General features: G+C 43.3%; 1 protein-coding gene across 4 annotated transcripts in view; it reads left to right on the top strand.

Annotated features, from left to right (window-relative positions):
* The window catches only part of LOC134347785 (1,4-alpha-glucan-branching enzyme-like), a 507,671-nt gene that overhangs the window by 213,155 nt on the left and 277,320 nt on the right, over nt 1-17,196 (top strand). For all 4 annotated transcript variants that reach the window (XM_063050206.1, XM_063050207.1, XM_063050205.1 and 1 more), the window contains exon 3: nt 5,645-5,760. In XM_063050206.1, the coding sequence (XP_062906276.1) occupies nt 5,645-5,760 (116 nt within the window). The remainder of the gene's footprint in view (nt 1-5,644; nt 5,761-17,196) is intronic.

Raw genomic sequence — 17,196 nt, 5'->3', positions numbered from 1 at the left:
AGTGCAAGAACAGGCCTTGTGGGTGCCAACAGTGGTGCCAGTTTAAGCTAAGCTTAAAGTTGGTGTAGGGAGAAAAGGGGCTTGTTTCTGCTGTTGTTGCTTGGTGTTCTATGTTATTCTGCTGAGCTTGGTGGTGACACTTACGAGCTGTACCCAGCACATCCTCAAGTTTGTTGGTTGTTAACGCAAGCAATGCATTTCACTATGTGTTTCCAAAAGTCCAAAAGAAATGGGAGCAGATGTAAGCTATTCAGCCCATCGAGTCTGCTCTGCCATTTCATGATTGCTGATCAATTTCCTCTCAGTCCCAATCTCCAGCTGTCTCCCCATAACCTTTGATGCCTTTCCTAATCAAGAACCTATCAACATCCGCCTTAAATACACCCTATGACTTCCACTGCTGTCTGTGACAACGAATTCCATAGATTCTCCACCCTCTGGCTAAAGAAATTCTTCCTCAATGGTCGTCCCTCTGCTCTGAGGCTGTGTCCTCTGGTCCTAGACTACCCTACTACAGGAAATATCCTCTCCACATCCACTCTGTCTATACCTTTCATTGTTCGATTGTTTCAATGAGATTCTCCCTCTATTTAACTTCCAGCAAGTACCAAAGCCATCAAACATTCCTCATAGAATAATCCTTGCATTCACAGAATCATTCTTGTTATCCTCTGCTGACCCCCCTCTGACGTCAGCACATTCCTTCTAAGATAAGGGGCCCAAAACTGCTCACAATACACCATGCGGTCTGACGAATGCCTTAAATAACCTCAGCATTATACCCTTGCCTTTATAATCTAGTCCTGTCAAAATGAATGCTAACATTGCATTTGCCTTTCTCGCCATCAACTCAGTCTGTAAGTTAAGCTTGAGGGAATCGTGCATGATGACTCTCACATCCCTTAGCAACTCAGATTTTTAAATTTTCTGCCCTTTAGAAAATAATCTATGGTTTTGTTCCTTCTTCCAACGTGCATGACCATCCACTTCCCAACACTTTATTCTGTCTGCCACTTGGTTGCCCATTCTCCCAGTCTGTCTGTCTGCAGCCTCCCGCTTCCACTACGTTACCTGTGCCTCCAACTGTCTTCACATTGTCCACAAAATTGGTCACAAAGCCATCAATTCTATCCAAATCATTGACATGTAACTTAAAAAGGAAACCCAAACACTGACCCCTGCAGAATGCTACTATTCAACAGCAGCCAACCCAAAAAGCCTTATTTTATTCCCACTCTTTGCCTCCTGCCAATCAGACAATCTTCAATCCATGCTAGTAATTTTCATTAATACCATGGGCTCTTATCTTATTAAGCAGGATCATGTGCAGCTCCTTCACTGGTCTTCTGAAAATCCATATTCACAGCATTAACCATTTCTCCTTTGTCTATCCTGCTTGATATTTCATCAAAAATTCCAACAGATTTGTCAGGCGAGATTTTCCCTTAAGGAAACCATGCCTTTTTTATCATATGCCTCCAAGTACCCTGAGACCTCATCCTTAATAATCGACTCCAACATCTTCCTAACCACTGAGTTCAGACTAACTGGCTTATAATTTGTTACTTCTGCTTCTCTCCCTTTTAAGAGTGGAGTGACATTAGCAATTTTCTAGTCCTCTGGAACCATTATAGAGTCTGCTGATTCTTGAAAGATCTTTAATAATGTCTCCACACTTTTCAGTCACTTGTTTCAGAACTTTGAAGTGTACACCATCTGGTCCAGGTGACTTACATACTTTCAGAGCTTTCAGTTTCCCAAGCATCTTCCCCCTAGTAACAGCAATTGCACTCACTTCTGCCCCCTGTGTGTGTATATATAGCTTACCTTCATATTCCATTTTTCCCTTCTTATTATGTTTTTTTTGGTGTCTTCTATTGGTTTTTAAAAGCTTTCTAATCTTCTAACTTAACACTAATTTTTGCTCTATTATATGCCCTCTCCTTCACCTTTATGTTGTTTTTGACTTCCCTTGTCATCCATGTGTCTTTAGAATACTACTTCTTCTCTGGAATATATCTATCCTGCAGCTTCTGAATTTCCCCTGAAAACTCACCATTGCTGTTCTGCTGTCAACCCTGCTAGTGTCCCCTTCGAATCAACTTTGGCCAACTCTTCTCTCATGCCTCTATAATACCCTTTATTCCACTGTAATACTGATAGATCTGAGTTTAGCTTCTCCCTCTCAAATTGCAGAGTGAATTCTATCATATTATGATTTCTGCCTCAAAAAAGTTAATTTACCTTAAGCTCCCTAATCAAATCTGGTTTATCAGACAACACCCAATCCAGGATTACCTTTTCCCCTTGTGGGTTCAACCACAAGCTGCTCTAAAAAACCATCTTGTAGGCATTCTACAAATTCTCTCTCTTGGGATCCAGCACCAACCTGATTTTCCCAATCTACCTGTATTTTGAAATTTCCTACGACTATTGTAATATTTCTCTTTTGACATGCATTTTCTATCTCCGGTTGTAACTTATACCCCTCTTCTTGGCTACCATTCGGAGGTCTGTATATAACTCCTATCAGGGTCTTTTTGCCCTTACAGTCTGTTAACTCTACCCCCTAGGAATCTGCATCTTCTGATCCTATGTCACCTATTTTGAAGGATTTGATTTCATTTTTTTTTACCAACAGAGCCACCTACCCCCTCTTCCTCCCTGCCTGTCCTTTCGATACAAGGTGTATCCTTGGATGTTAAGCTCCCAGCTATGATCTTCTTTCAGCTATGACTCAGTGTTGCCCACAATGTTGTACCTACTAATCTGTAACTGTGCTGCAAGATTATCTACCTTATACATAATGTACATGTGATAAATTAACTTGAATCTTGAGCTAACCCCATCTACCAACACATGATCCATATCCCTCCATTCCCTCTCCATCTATGTGCCCAAAAATGTACCTCTTAAATGTTGCTATCGTATTTGCTCCCACCTTCTCCCCTAACAGCACGTTCTCAGCACTTACAACTCTCCAGAGGGACAGTCAGGTAAACTGTAAGCTAACATTAAAGGCAAAATGTGAAAAGGAATGAAGAAGACAGTTCACACTCGATGAGGTCAGCAGAAGGATTTTACTGTGGTCAGTGAATGCAAGTAAACCTGATTCACTTTGCATCTGTGTTGATGCGCTGAGTGTGGTAGATCAGGCGCAGAGAGCTATGCGGGAACATAGTGTGCTGATAACAGAAGCTTAACTTAAGTGGGAGTGAGGAGAAGATGGCGGTTCGATGGTAGCGCGCGCGGCCTCTCTGGTGATGAATATCTGTCATCTGTCAAGTAGGGGACCGTGCACAATTCTGATTTGATGGAGACGGACGTGAGAGTACAGAGGAACATCTGGAAAACTTCTGAAATGCCCGCTTCGCTGCCTCTGCTACTGTGTGGTAACCGGAATCTCCGGAGCAGAAGGCCCCGAAATCCTCGGCTTTGCGTATTTCAGCGGCCGGGGCTAGGTTGAAGGTGCTCGGCAGAGGATGGTGCTGGGGAGGCTGTATCGGAGGGACTGGTTGGAGGCTCGAAGTTTTCGGACGGATTGACTCAGTGTTGCCTGTGGTCGGCTGCTTCCAAGGCATCGGCAAGTTGACGGGGCCTGGAGGTTTATGGCGGGGAGTTTCTCCCTTTTGCCACCGCTATCGGGGACTCGGGAGTCGATCGACTCGGGGATCTTTGAGACTTTTTTTATCGTGCCCATGGTTTGTTCTTCATCAAATTATGGTATTGCTTTGCACTGCTGTAACTATATGTTATAATTATGTGGTTCTGTCAGTGTTAGTCTTTGGTTTGTCCTGTTTTTTGTGGTATCACTCCGGAGAAACATTGTATCATTTCTTAATGCATGTATGCATTTCTAAATGACAATAAAAGAAGACTGAGTGTTCTCATAATCTAATCTAAAGGGACAGGACAAAGAAAATACTCCTGGGTATAGGAAGGACAGGGAAAGAGAAAAGGAGGGTGTGTGATCAGAATCAGGTTTAGTATCGCTGGCATATGTCGTAAAAATTGTTGTTTTGTGGTAGCAATACATTACAATACATAATAAAAGCAATAAGTTTCAATAAGTATATATAAAAAATTCAGTCAGTAGTGCAAAAAGAGAGGAAAGAATGTAGTGTGGTGGTGTTCATGGGTTCGTAGTACATCCAGAAATCTGCTGGTGGAGGGGAAGAACCTGTTCCTGAAATGTTGAATTTGTGTCTTCTGACTCCTGTACAAGCTCCTTGATGGTAGTAATGTGAAAAGGGCATCTTGATCAAAGAGACTGATACAGTGCTGCAGAGAGGCAATAGGGTCAAAGATGGAATGTTTGGATAGAGATATTAAACAGGAGAAATAACATTATGCTGTTGGTGAGCTCGCCGGGGATGGGAGATGAAGAATTGAAAAGTGCTGGTGGTGAGCTCATTGGGAATAGAGATGTATCATTGAAAAGGGCTGGTGGTGAGCTCGTTGGGGATGGAGATGTATCATTGAAAATTGCTCATCGTGAGCTCGCCGGAGATGGAGGTGAAGCATTGAAAAGTGCTGTTGGTGAGCTCGCCGGGGTTGGAGATGAAGCATTGAAAAGGGCTGGTGGTGACCTCACTGGGTAATGGGAGATGAAGAATTGAAAAGGGCTGGTCGTGAGCTCGCCGGGGTTGGAGATGAAGCATTGAAAAGGGCTGGTGGTGAGCTCGCTGAGAATGGAGATGAAGCATTGAAAAGGGCTGGTGGTGAGCTCGCTGGGTAATGGGAGATGAAGCATTGAAAAGGGCTGTTGGTGAGCTTGCTGGGGTTGGGAGATGTAGCATTGAATAGGGTAGTTGATGATGTGTCAGGTTGTAAATACTAGCAAAGTATCCATGCCCCTACAGTCTTACTGTCTTATACACTTCCTTTTCACCGAAGATTAAAGCCCAAACTTGCTCAACCCTTCCTCATACTCACCTCACTTCTGTTCATGAATGCACTGCCAGATTCATCTCAACCCCATTACCAAGTTTGTTGATGATACTACAGTGGCTGGCCTCATCAGCAACAATGATGAGTGGAGGCAGAGAATCACACTGAGGGAATTGGCCACGGGGATATTCTGCACTGACGGTCACCTAGTTACCTGCCTCCTGCGACCTAGGGGTGACTACATCCTGTAACTTCTAACTATCACTTCCTCCATTTCCCATATGAGCCGAAGGTCATCGAGCTGCATCTTCAGTTCCTTAACATGTTTTCTGAAGAGTTGCGGCTCTGTGCACCTGGTGCAGATTGACCCAAAGCGTCGACTGTACTCTTTTCCATAAATGCTGCCTGGCCTGCTGAGTTCCTCCAGCATTTTGTCTGTGGCCCTTGTAGCCATCCTTACTGTGTTAAGTGTGTCTTAACAGATGATAACTGAAAAATAAAAAGGAAGAAGAAACTTACCGGATACTTATCTCACTCACTTGCCCCTGCCTTATTTTCATTTGCCTTTTCTATTGAATCCCATTCACTGATTGGGTGCAATTCAACTCCAAAAACTGCAGCAAAGTGCTGCTTTTTTAAAACTTAAGCTGCGTACTTAAATGAAATGGCTGCTTTATTTTGTGATCCTACTCACTGATTGGGTGCAGTCCACCTGGTAGGGTAAGATTTTATTAATGTTGTCTTTTTCCTCCAGATGAATGGAACGTTTCTTCTCATCACTACAAATTATTGCCGTTTGGAAAATGGGAGTTGTACATTCCCCCCAAAGCTGATGGTTCATCCCCTATACCGCATGGATCCAAGCTCAAGGTAAATTCCTCATGATACTGTTGCAATTGAGATATGTGGCAGGAAAAGTCTGATGGCTTCAGGACTTGACTTGTTTTGCTGATTTGACCAACCTCTTGAGAAAAGTGATGTTCCTCTTGAGTACTTGAGAGAGCAGCTTAGGAAAATGACAGGTGTGCAATTTGCTTCATGTTCTGGAGTTGTGGTCACCAGCCTTTTTAAGCCCAGGATGTCCTACCTCAACCTTAGTGAAAGGCAAGATCTGCCTACTAAATCGTTTAGAGAAAACACAGTTCAGATTGTACTTCCAATTTGAGGCCTTTTATTTAGGCTAAATGTATTTGAATTACACAAAATACTTTTGTCAAACTCTCAAATTAATTCAAACAAGAAAACACTGTAACTAGCATATCAAACAGGCCATAGCTGTCTTTCTTTAAGAATATTACAATACTTCACACCTTTAATTCTAAGTTTCATTATTTAATTTTATTTCAACACAAAAAATAAATGAATAAAAATTGACTGCTGCACTCAGTGTGATGACTGGGGCTGAATACTTCCTGCTAGTTCCCTGAAATTTGGCTCAGAACTACAGATAGCCAGTCTGAGACAGTCTGTGAGGTGTCTGTCAGTAAGACAGCTCCTGTACTTAGATTTAATAATTTTCAGCTGTGAAAATGCAATTTCACACAGAAAGTTGACCCGAAGTAGGCACTGACTTTAGTGCTATAAAACCAACATGCACTCCGCGCATTGCTGGGGCCCCATCAGTAGTAATTGCCACCAGTTTGTGAATGGGGATGTCATTTTCACGGACATATTTTTTAAACTCATTGTAACTATCCTCACCTCTCATTCTCTCCTTTAATTGCAAAAGAGTGAGGAAGTCCTCCTTTGTTGTAAAATCCTGGAAAACCATTCTGACAAATACAACAAGCTGAGCTGTTTGCATTACATCCAGGGATTCATCGAACTGTAGTGAAAAATATTCACAGAGTGACAAGTCGATCCACGTCCTCTGACAGTGACTCTACCCTCCTTGTCACTGTTGCAGGGCCAAGCGGTATATTATGTATTGCGACATACATCAAAGTTGCTGGTGAACGCAGCAGGCCAAGCAGCATCTATAGGAAGAGGCGCAGTCGACGTTTCAGGCCGAGACCTGCGGTTGTGATGTCATTTTTGTTTATAAAGTCATTAAAAACAGTCTCTGTGGTAATGGCCATTGCTTCCTTGAATAAATTGCCATCTGTAAAATGCTTCTTGTGTTTAGCCAAAAGGTGACTTACACAAAATGATGCTTAAATAGCAGCCTTATTTTGAGCAGCATGTTTTGTGAAAAACGATTGCTGGGCCTTCAACCCTGATTTCAGCTCCTCAACTTTTCAGGCACGAATTGCGCCTTTTGGGGGGTTAAAGTTAAAAGTCTGTCCCGAGCCTTGTGGCCCATCAGGTCGGTGCTTATGCCGGTTTCTGTGGCGATTGCGGATTGCGTCGCCTCTGATCTGGGCCGACATTTACGTGCCGTGCGGCACCTAATTAATTAGCTTGTTTATTTCGGCTTTTTTTCTTAAAGATGTGCTGGGTGGGTTTCGGATACCGCTGCATCCCTGCATGCTTCACAGCCCAGTATCGGTCCACGGCCCGAAGGTTGGGAACACTGCCGTATATTGATGTTTGCAACAGTCTGTACTCTTATCTAATCTAATTGGTCACTTTGATACAGCACAAGCTACGCTGAAAACCCGGTGGATGGCGGGGGAGCTACACACAAGTGCACTGGGCAGAAAGAACCAAACTAAAACCCCGCAACCTGGAAACAATCGCTCTTTATTGTTACATGCTCAAGGAGATCTGTTTTTTTTGTGAGAATGATGTAATGGTCTTTTAGAGGTCACCTGATGTGATTTCCCCGCCGATGTGAGGTCACGTGATGACATGTGCCTCGTGACTATATAAGGGTCGACCCAGGTGACGCAGTTGGTTATTGAGTTTGTAGATTTCTAGGTAGAACATGCTGTATCTCCGTTTCTGTCGTGTTTGTTTTTGTGACGCAGTTTCATTTTTAAAACGGTTGTGTGTTCTGTTGCAAAATACCTTATTATTTGGACTAGAAATTTGTGGCTGGATGTGCCAGTTTACTCAATTCCAACAGTTGAAGGGAGAGTGAAGAATTTATCGAAGGATCGAGAGAAGTCGGCATCATTTGGCAGTTTAATAAAGAATCACCCTTATTGAGTCTTCGTTGGAGGAGTACCTGCATCAAGGTAACTCTTGCCAGAAAGAGCAAGGAATTCATGCAAAAAGGTTCTCTCTCTTTCTAAAGGAATTTAAGGTCAGTCGATTTAAACTGTTTATTTTCGGCATCGTGAATCCTGTGGACAGAACCAGCAGTAAAGGTACGTCTGTGAAGAAATCTTTCTCCAGAGAAGTCTCTCCCAATTGAACGTGTAAATCTGTTCGACTTTCGAAGTTATCGCTTTAAGAACTATATCCGACTGTATCGCTTTAAGAACTGTTTTCGCATTTAACTCTTTAAGAACCAGAGCCGAGTGGCGAGTTGGTGAACGGCTGCATATCTGTTAACTTCTGGTTAAAGTTTTCGTTTGTTTTTTTCCCCTTATCGTTTATCGGTGTTTAATAAATGTTTGGTTATTTTTATATAACCTGTCTCGATTGATATTCATTGTTGCCAGTTACGTAACATTATAAACAGCATTCAATAGCAAAAGTATTGCTAAATTACCATTATCCTAATTAGTATTACCTATTTTTATGATGCTCACATTACGACAGTATTTGTGTATTTATTTTCGATTTTTTTCGGGATCTACTGGGAAAGTCTCAAAGTTTGACTTGGTTGGCGACCCCTATTCTGGAGGATGTCAGCAATTATGTCTGTGTCTGACTTGTGTATAAAGGTCAGCAAGTCAAGCAGCAGCTGTATGAAACCTTGCTTGGGCCACATTTGTGCTGCCAGGTTCAGGAGGAGTTGTTGCCCTGTAGCCACCGGGCTGCTGGACTGGCTTCTTGCCTCAACACCGAACGGACTGCCTGGCTGTGGATTCAGCTGCCGGGGCGCTGCCTTTCATGGTCTGTGTATTATTTCTTTTTTTATTGTTTGCATGACTTTTTTTTTGCCTGTTAGATATTTGTCAGTCTTTGTTGTACGGGGTTTTTCATGGATTCAGTTGTGTTTCTTTGTGCCTGCCTGCAAGATATTGAATCTCAGAGGTGTACATAGTATGCATACTTTGGTAATAAGTTTACTTTGAACTTTCATTTCTGGTTGCTGCTTTACAGGAAGGGTGCAAAGCAGGTTCACCAGGAAAATGCCTGGATTGCAGAGTATAAGCTACAAGGAGAGTTTGCATACACTTCAGTTGTTTTCTCTTGAGCTCTGGAGGTTGAAGGGCAACCTGACTGAAGTATATTAAATGATGAGAGGCATTAATGGGGTAGATGGTCAGAGTCTTTATCCCAGGGTGCAAATATCAAATACAAGAGGGTGTAGGTTTAAGGGTGGGGGGGTGTGGAAGTTCTAAGGAGATTCAAGGCAAATTTTATTTTACACAGAGAGTGGTAAGTGCAGTTCCCAGCTGGCGGAAGTGGTGGATGCAGATGAAATGTTTGAGATGGAATATATGAATAGGCAGGGAATGCAGGGATACGGCTGATGTGCAAACAGGATTAGTTTTAATTGGCATCATGGTCGAAGGACCTGTTCCAACATTGTACTGCTTCGCTTATATCAGCCTCAAATCTTTTTGCTGTTTTCTTTGCTCACAACATGGAAACAGGCTCTTCAGCCTGCTTTGACTTGAAATTGTAGACTTATTTTGATATTTGCAGACAATGTCCCTTCATCAGTTTTATTCCTCAGTGAACTGGCCCTTCCCTGAGTCATTCTTTTAGTAGCATCAAAAATACAAATCGATTTGTAAACTTTGCCTTTGCAGTGAAGGATGAGTTGAGAAACAAGACCATAAGATAAAGGAGCAGAAGTCGGCCATTTGGCCCATTGAGTCTGCTCCGCCATTTTATCATGAGCTGATCCATTCTCCCATTTAGTCCCACTCCCCAGCCTTCTCATCTTAACCTTTGATGCCCTGGCTACTCAGATACCTATTAATCTCTGCCTTGAATACACCCAATGACTTGGCCTCCAGTGCTGCCCGTGGCAACAAATTCTATAGATTCACCACCCTCTGACTAAAAAAATTTCTTCGCGTCTCTGTTCTGAATGGGCGCCCTTCAATCCTTAAGTCATGCCCTCTCGTACTAGACTCCCCCATCATGGGAAACAACTTTGCCACATCCACTCTATCCATGCCTTTCAACATTCAAAATGTTTCTATCAGGTCCCCCCTCATTCTTCTAAACTCCAAGGAATACAGTCCAAGAGCGGACGAATGTTCCTCATATGTTAACCCTCTCATTCCCGGAATCATTCTGGTGAATCTTCTCTGTACCCTCTCCAACGTCAGCACATCCTTTCTTAAATAAGGAGACCAAAACTGCCCACAGTACTCCAAGTGAGGTCTTACCAGCGCCTTATAGAGCCTCAACATCACATCCCTGCTCCTATACTCTATTCCTCTAGAAATGAATGCTAACATTGCATTCGCCTTCTTCACCACTGACTCAACCTGGAGGTTAACCTTAAGGGTATCCTGCATGAGGACTCCTAAGTCCCGTTGCATCTCAGAACTTTGAATTCTCTCCCCATTTAAATAATAGTCTGCCCGTTTATTTCTTCTGCCAAAGTGCATAACCATACACTTTCCAACATTGTATTTCATTTGCCAGTTCTTTGCCCATTCTTCCAATCTATCCAATTCTCTCTGCAGACTCTCCGTTTCCTCAGCACTACCAGCCCCTCCACCTATCTTTGTATCGTCAGCAAACTTAGCCACAAAGCCATCTATTCCATAATCCAAATCGTTGATGTACAACTTAAAAAGAAGCAGCCCCAACGTGGACCTCTGTGGAACACCACTGGTAACCGGCAGCCAACCAGAATAGGATCCCTTTATTCCCACTCTCTGTTTCCTGCCAATCAGCCAACGCTCTATCCACGTATGTAACTTTCCCGTAATTCCATGGACTCTTATCTTGTTAAGTAGCCTCATGTGTGGCACCTTGTCAAAGGCCTTCTGAAAATCCAAATATACAACATCCACTACATCTCCCTTGTCGAGCCTACTTGTAATTTCCTCAAAAAATTGTAATAGGTTTGTCAGGCTTCCTTTTTGCTTCCTTGCTCCCTTCTTAAATAGCAGAGTGACATTTACAATCTTCCAGTCCTCTGGAACCATGCCAGAATCTATTGACTTTTGAAAGATTATCGCTAATGCCTCCACAATCTCTACAGCTACTTCCTTCAGAACACAAGGGTGCATTCCATCTGGTCCGGGAGATTTATCTACCTTTAGGCTATTTAGCTTCCTGAGTACTTTCTCTGTTGTAATTGTAACTGCACACACTTCTCTTCCCTGCCACGCTTGAGTGTCCATACTACTGCTGTTGTCTTCCTCAGTGAAGACTGATGCAAAATCCTCATTCAGTTCCTCTGCCATCTCCTTATCTCCCATTACAATTTCTCCAGCATCATTTTCTATCAGTCCTATATCTACTCTCACCTTTCTTTTACTCTTTATATACTTGGAAAAGCTTTTAGTATCCTCTTTGATATTATTAGCTAGTTTCCTTTCATAGTTCATCTTTTCCCTCTTAATGACCACCTTAGTTTCCTTTTGTAAGTTTTTTAAAACTTCCCAATCCTCTGTCTTCGCACTAATTTTTGCTTCCTTGTATGCCCTCTCCTTTGCTTTAACTTTGGCTTTGACTTCTCTTATCAGCCATGGTTGGATCCTTTTTCCATTCGAAAATTTATTCTTTTTTGGAATATACCTGTCTTGCACCTTCCTCACTTCTCGCATAAACTTCAGCCACTGCTGTGCTGCTGTCCTTCCCGCCAGTGTCCTTTTCCAGTCAACTTTGGCCAGTTCCTGTCTCATACCACTATAATTTCCTTTATTCCACTGAAATACTGACACATCAGATTTCGACTTCTCTTTTTCAGATTTCATAGTGAATTCAATCATGTTATGATCACTGCCTCCTAAGGGTTCCTTCACCTCAATCTCTCTAATCACCTCTGGTTCATTACTCAATACTTAATCCAGTACAGCCGATCCCCTAGTGGACTCAACAACAAGCTGTTCTAAAAAGCCATCTCGCAGACATTCTACAAATTCTCTCTCTCGAGATCCAGTGCAGACCTGATTTTCCCAATCCACTCGCATGTTAAAATCCCCCACAATTATCATAATACTGCCCTTCTGACAAGCCTTTTCTATTTCCTGTTGTAATTTGTAGTCCACATCACTGTGACTGTTTGGAGGCCTGTATATAACTGCCATCAGGGTCCTTTTACCCCTGCGATTTCTTAGCTCAACCCATAAAGATTCTGCACCTTCTGATCCTATGTCACCTCTTTCTACTGATTTAATATCATTCCTTACCAATAAAGCCACGCCTCCCCCTCTCCCTACCTTCCTATCCTTCCGATACGCCGTGTATCCTTGGACGTTCAGCTCCCAGAGACATGCATAGAAGGGGGGTGAGGGGTCACTTAGCCTCTGGAGTTCTCCTGTTACTTATGAAGATCATGGCCAACCATCCACCTCTTCATTCTCCTGCACACCGTCATGTGTTTAGATTTGTGAAGATTCAGCATGACATCGAAAACTTTGACAAACTTCTATAGATGTATTGTGGTGGAGAGTATATTGACTGGTTGCATCACAGCCTGGCATGGAAGCAAAAATGCCCTTGTATGGAAAAGCCTGCAAAACGTAGGGATACAACCCAGCCCATTAGGGGTAAAGCCTTCCCCACCATTAAACGTATCTACATGAATCTCTGTCAAAAGAAAGCAGCATCCACCACACAGGACATGCTCTCTCCTTGCTGCTGCCTTCAGGAAAGTGGTACAAGAGCCTCAGGATTTTCACCACCAGGTTTAGAAACTGTTATGACCCCTCAACCAACAGCCTCGTAAACTGAAGGGTGACTTCACTCACTCCTTAATTGAAATGTTCCCATAACACTATCACGGACTCATCATCTCATGTTTTTGATATTTATTGCTCATGTATTTATTATTATTATTTCTTTTGTATTGCAGTTTTGTTGTCTTTTGCAGACTGGTTGATCGTCTAAGTTGGTGTGGTCTTTCATTGGTTCTGTTATGGGTATTATTCTATGGATTTATTGAGTATGCCCATAAGAAAATGAATGGCAACATACATATACTTTGATAATAAATTTACTTTGAACTTTGATTTTCCTAATGACCTATAATTCAAACAACCCAGTGTCTGAACCTGTGAGGGAGGGAATCCCAAAGATCCACCATTTTGGAGGTGAAAGCATTTCTCATCTCAGTTCTAAAAATGCTTGACCTTCATCTGAGACTTGACTCTGCTTCTCGTCGTGTTCACCAGGGAAAATATCTTAAACATAGAAAATACAACTTTGGACAGGCCAATCTGCCCATAGTGTTGTGCCAACATGCCATATCTAAAATTTGCTGATGATACAACCATTATTGGCAGAATCTCAGATGGTGACAAGAAGGTGTTCAGGAGTGTGATACACCAGTTAGCTGAGTGGTGTTGTAGCAACAAATTTGTACTCAATGTCAGCAAGACCAAAGAGCTGATTGTGGACTTCAGAAGGGGTGGAATGAGGGAATACATATAATCCTCATAGAGGGACTTGAAGTGGAGAGAGTGACAATTTCAAGTTCCCGATTGTCAATATCTCTGAGGACCAAACCTGGATGCAACATATTGATGCAGCTCTAAAGAAGCCAAGACAGCGACTATATTTCATTAGGAGTTTGAGGAGGTTTGGTATGTCATAAAAAACATTCACAAATTTCTAGAAATTTACCTAGCTTGCAGACATTAAAAAAACAATAGACTATCAGTAAGATGACGGCAGGTTTGGGTGCAGTGGCTTCTACGGGGTCAACCGTCCGCCCTCGAGCTCCCCTGAGTGACCGTCTGTCCCTGGCTCATGGATTTAACTGTCGCAGGAATGGGCATGTCTGTAAAGTGGTGGGAATTCCAGCCAGAGGAGGCTCTGCCTGGATATTGGTTTTGAGGGTGGTGGGCATGAAGGAGATGCGTTCAGAAGTGGATGTGATGTGGACAATGGGGTTTTTGCAAGAATCATCTCATGGTTTAAGGAAAAGCTGTTGTATTTCCTTTCTCTTTTATTTGTTTAGAAATATAACTGCAGAGTGTCCATGGTGATAGGAGATAGTTATGCCTTGCTGCCCCTGGGGTCTTACAGTACACCGGCATTCGACACGATACCAAGGGGTGACACTGCAGTCAAAACAGAAGTGAAAACAGAGTTATGTTCTCTGGCATCCTGCTTTGGAAAACGCAGGTTTCAACCAACACCTAGTAACCATGACTCAGAGTACCAGGGATGGACACCATCCATGTCTGTGCCAATGGATAAGATCGATAGACCATGACACCATAAGATATAGGAGCAGAAGTTAGGCCATTTGGCCCATCGAGTCTGGGCTGCTCCAATTCTTCCAGACACCCCCACTCCCCTGCCTTCTCCTCATACCCTTTGATGCCCTGGCTAATCAAGAACCTATTTACCTCTGCCTTAAATACACTCAATGACTCGACCTCCACAGCCACTCATGGTGACAAATTCCACAGATTTACCACCCTCTGACTAAAGTGATTTCTACGCATCTCTGTTTTAAATGGACGTCCTTCAATCTTGAAGTTGTGCCCTCTTGTTCTAGAATCCCCTACCATGGGAAATAACTTTGCCATATCTAATCTGTTCAGGCCTTTTAACGATCAGAATGTTTCTATGAGATCCCCCCTCATTCCCCTGAACTCCAGGGAATACAGCCCAAGAGCTGCCAGACATTCCTCATATGGTAACCCTCTCATTCCTGGATCATTCTCGTGAATCTTCTCTGAATCTTCTCCAATGTCAGTATATCCTTTCTAAAATAAGGAGCCCAAAACGGCACACAATACTCCAAGTGTGGTCTCAGCGTCTGTTTCCCATGGTGTGGGTGTTGTGACAAGAATACACATAGATTACGATGTAGCTGTCCTGTGCTGGCACCAGTGGAATCAGCAGTTGGTCTGCCACCTGTCTTCAGGAGAGAGAGAGATAAGGGAAACAATGGAGCAGCATTTGGAGATGTTAATGAAGGGACGGGAGAGAGAGTAACAGAAGAAGAGAGGTGTCAAGAGCGGCTCCCCCTTTGAACCCTGAACTGTTTGAAGTGATGGACAGGCAATACCCCAGCAGGGGGATAAAAAGGGACAGGTTCGCTAAGGCAGCACACACACGACACCCGAGGTAACGAGACCCTGGAAGTGGTGCGCCTCTCACAAGTCGATGGGAAGCTTTTGGACGGCTGATCGCGGGATCAAGCCATAGACACTCAGGGTGGAAAGGCACGATCGGCGGGAACCTGGTGTGTGTCCACCCTTGCCTGGGTGCCAGGTTCACCGCAGAGGACGATTCGTATCTGGAAACTGAGGGGTCACGGTCGGTGACCTCAGATGACATCACAAAGGACTCGCCCGAAAGCTGACTGCGAAGGTTTGTGTGGAAGTCGTTTTGAATATTCATTCGTTTTGCTCTCTCTCTCCTTCCCCCCACTGTCCATCGCCACGGCAGCGATTACTGCGAATTGAACTGAACTAAATTGAACTGAACTTTGCGTCATTTTGAAACTGGTCATTTACCCCTAGACAATGATAGAGCGTGATTGATCCTGTTATCTTAATTCTGTATACATGTGTGTTTATCATTGCTGAACTGTTGCATTTATTATCCTTTTGATTAGAGTACTGTGTTGCTTGTTTCTTTAATAAAACTTTCTTAGTTATTGTAATCCAGACTCCAACTGAGTGATCCATTTCTGCTGGTTTGGCAACCCAGTTACGGGGTACGTAACTGCGTCTAAACCCAGAGGCCATGGGTTTAAGGTGAGAGGAGTGGAGGTTTAAAGGGGATCTGAGGGGTAAAAGTTTCACACAGTTGGGAAAAGTTCACTGGTGTCTGGAATGCTGCCAGAGAAGATGATGGGAGAACAGTAACAGCATCTGAACAGGTAGTGAATGAGCAGGGCAGAGAGAAATGCGGAGTTGATGCAGGCGGGTGGGATTGGTATGGATCAGCATGGTGGGTCCTGTTTTGTGCACCTCTGGCTGGAATAACCAATACCTTTCTCCTTCTCACTGTAACGGAGGAATTACAATTCTCATGATTAGATAAAGAAAACGTTACAATGAAAAGCCACATACATCAAAGTTGCTGGTGAATGCAGCAGGCCAAGCAGCATCTATAGGAAGAGGCACAGTCGACGTTTCTGGCCTGAAACGTCGACTGCGCCTCTTCCTATAGATGCTGCTTGGCCTGCTGCGTTCACCAGCAACTTTGATGTATGTTGCTTGAATTTCCAGCATCTGCAGAATTCCTGTTGTTTACAATGAAAAGCCAGTCTGTTTCTCTGATCACAGCGCTCCTGAACTTTGTAATAGGCTACTGTATTTCTATGCTATATTGGCTGTCCTGTTGTACATAATATTTATTATAAATTACTGTAATTGCATATCGCACTTTTGAATGGAGCCGTAACGTAAAGATTTTTACTCCTCACGTACTTGAAGGATGTAAGTAATAAAGTCAATTCAAATCAATTCATTTCAGCTGTAAAACAGTCTGGTTCACTAATACTATTCCTGAGCAGAATTTTGGTCTGTTTCTATCCTACATGACACCTCAGCCAAGACCCAAGAAGCCCTCAGTCCAGGTTCCAACCAGGAATAGTCGATAAGAAACAGAAGAACATCTGCAGATGCTAGAAAACCAAAGCAACACACAAAATGCTGGAGCGTCTGTGGAAAAGAGTATACAGTTGATGTTTCGGGTGAAGACCCTTAAGGACTGGAAAGGAAGGTGGGGCGGAGGGAGGAAGAAGGTCAAGGTGGCAGATGATAGGTGAAACTGGGAGAGGGGGAGAGATGAATTAAAGAGCTGGGAAGTTGAATGGTGAAAGAGATAAAGGGCTGGAAAAGGGGAAATCATAGAGGACAGAAAACCATAGAAGAAAGGGAAGGAGGAGGAGCACCAGAAAGAGGGATGGGCAGGTAATTAGATAAGGTGAGAGAGGGAAACAGTATTGGGGAATGGTGAAGGAGATGGGGAAGAGGCAATTACCAGAAGTTAGAGAAATCAATGTTCATGTCATCAGGCTGGAGGCTACTCAGACAGAATATAAGGTGTTGCTCCTCCACTCAGAGTGTGGCCATCTTGTGGCAGTAGAGGCGGCCATGGACTAACATGTCAGCATGGGAATAGGAAATAGAGTTGAAATGGGTGGCC

The sequence above is a fragment of the Mobula hypostoma genome, chromosome 6 (assembly GCF_963921235.1).
Source record: "Mobula hypostoma chromosome 6, sMobHyp1.1, whole genome shotgun sequence".
Lineage (NCBI taxonomy): Eukaryota > Metazoa > Chordata > Chondrichthyes > Myliobatiformes > Myliobatidae > Mobula > Mobula hypostoma.
The sequence above is the reverse complement of the archived record's forward strand: the minus strand, read 5'-3'. Positions and strand labels throughout refer to the sequence as shown.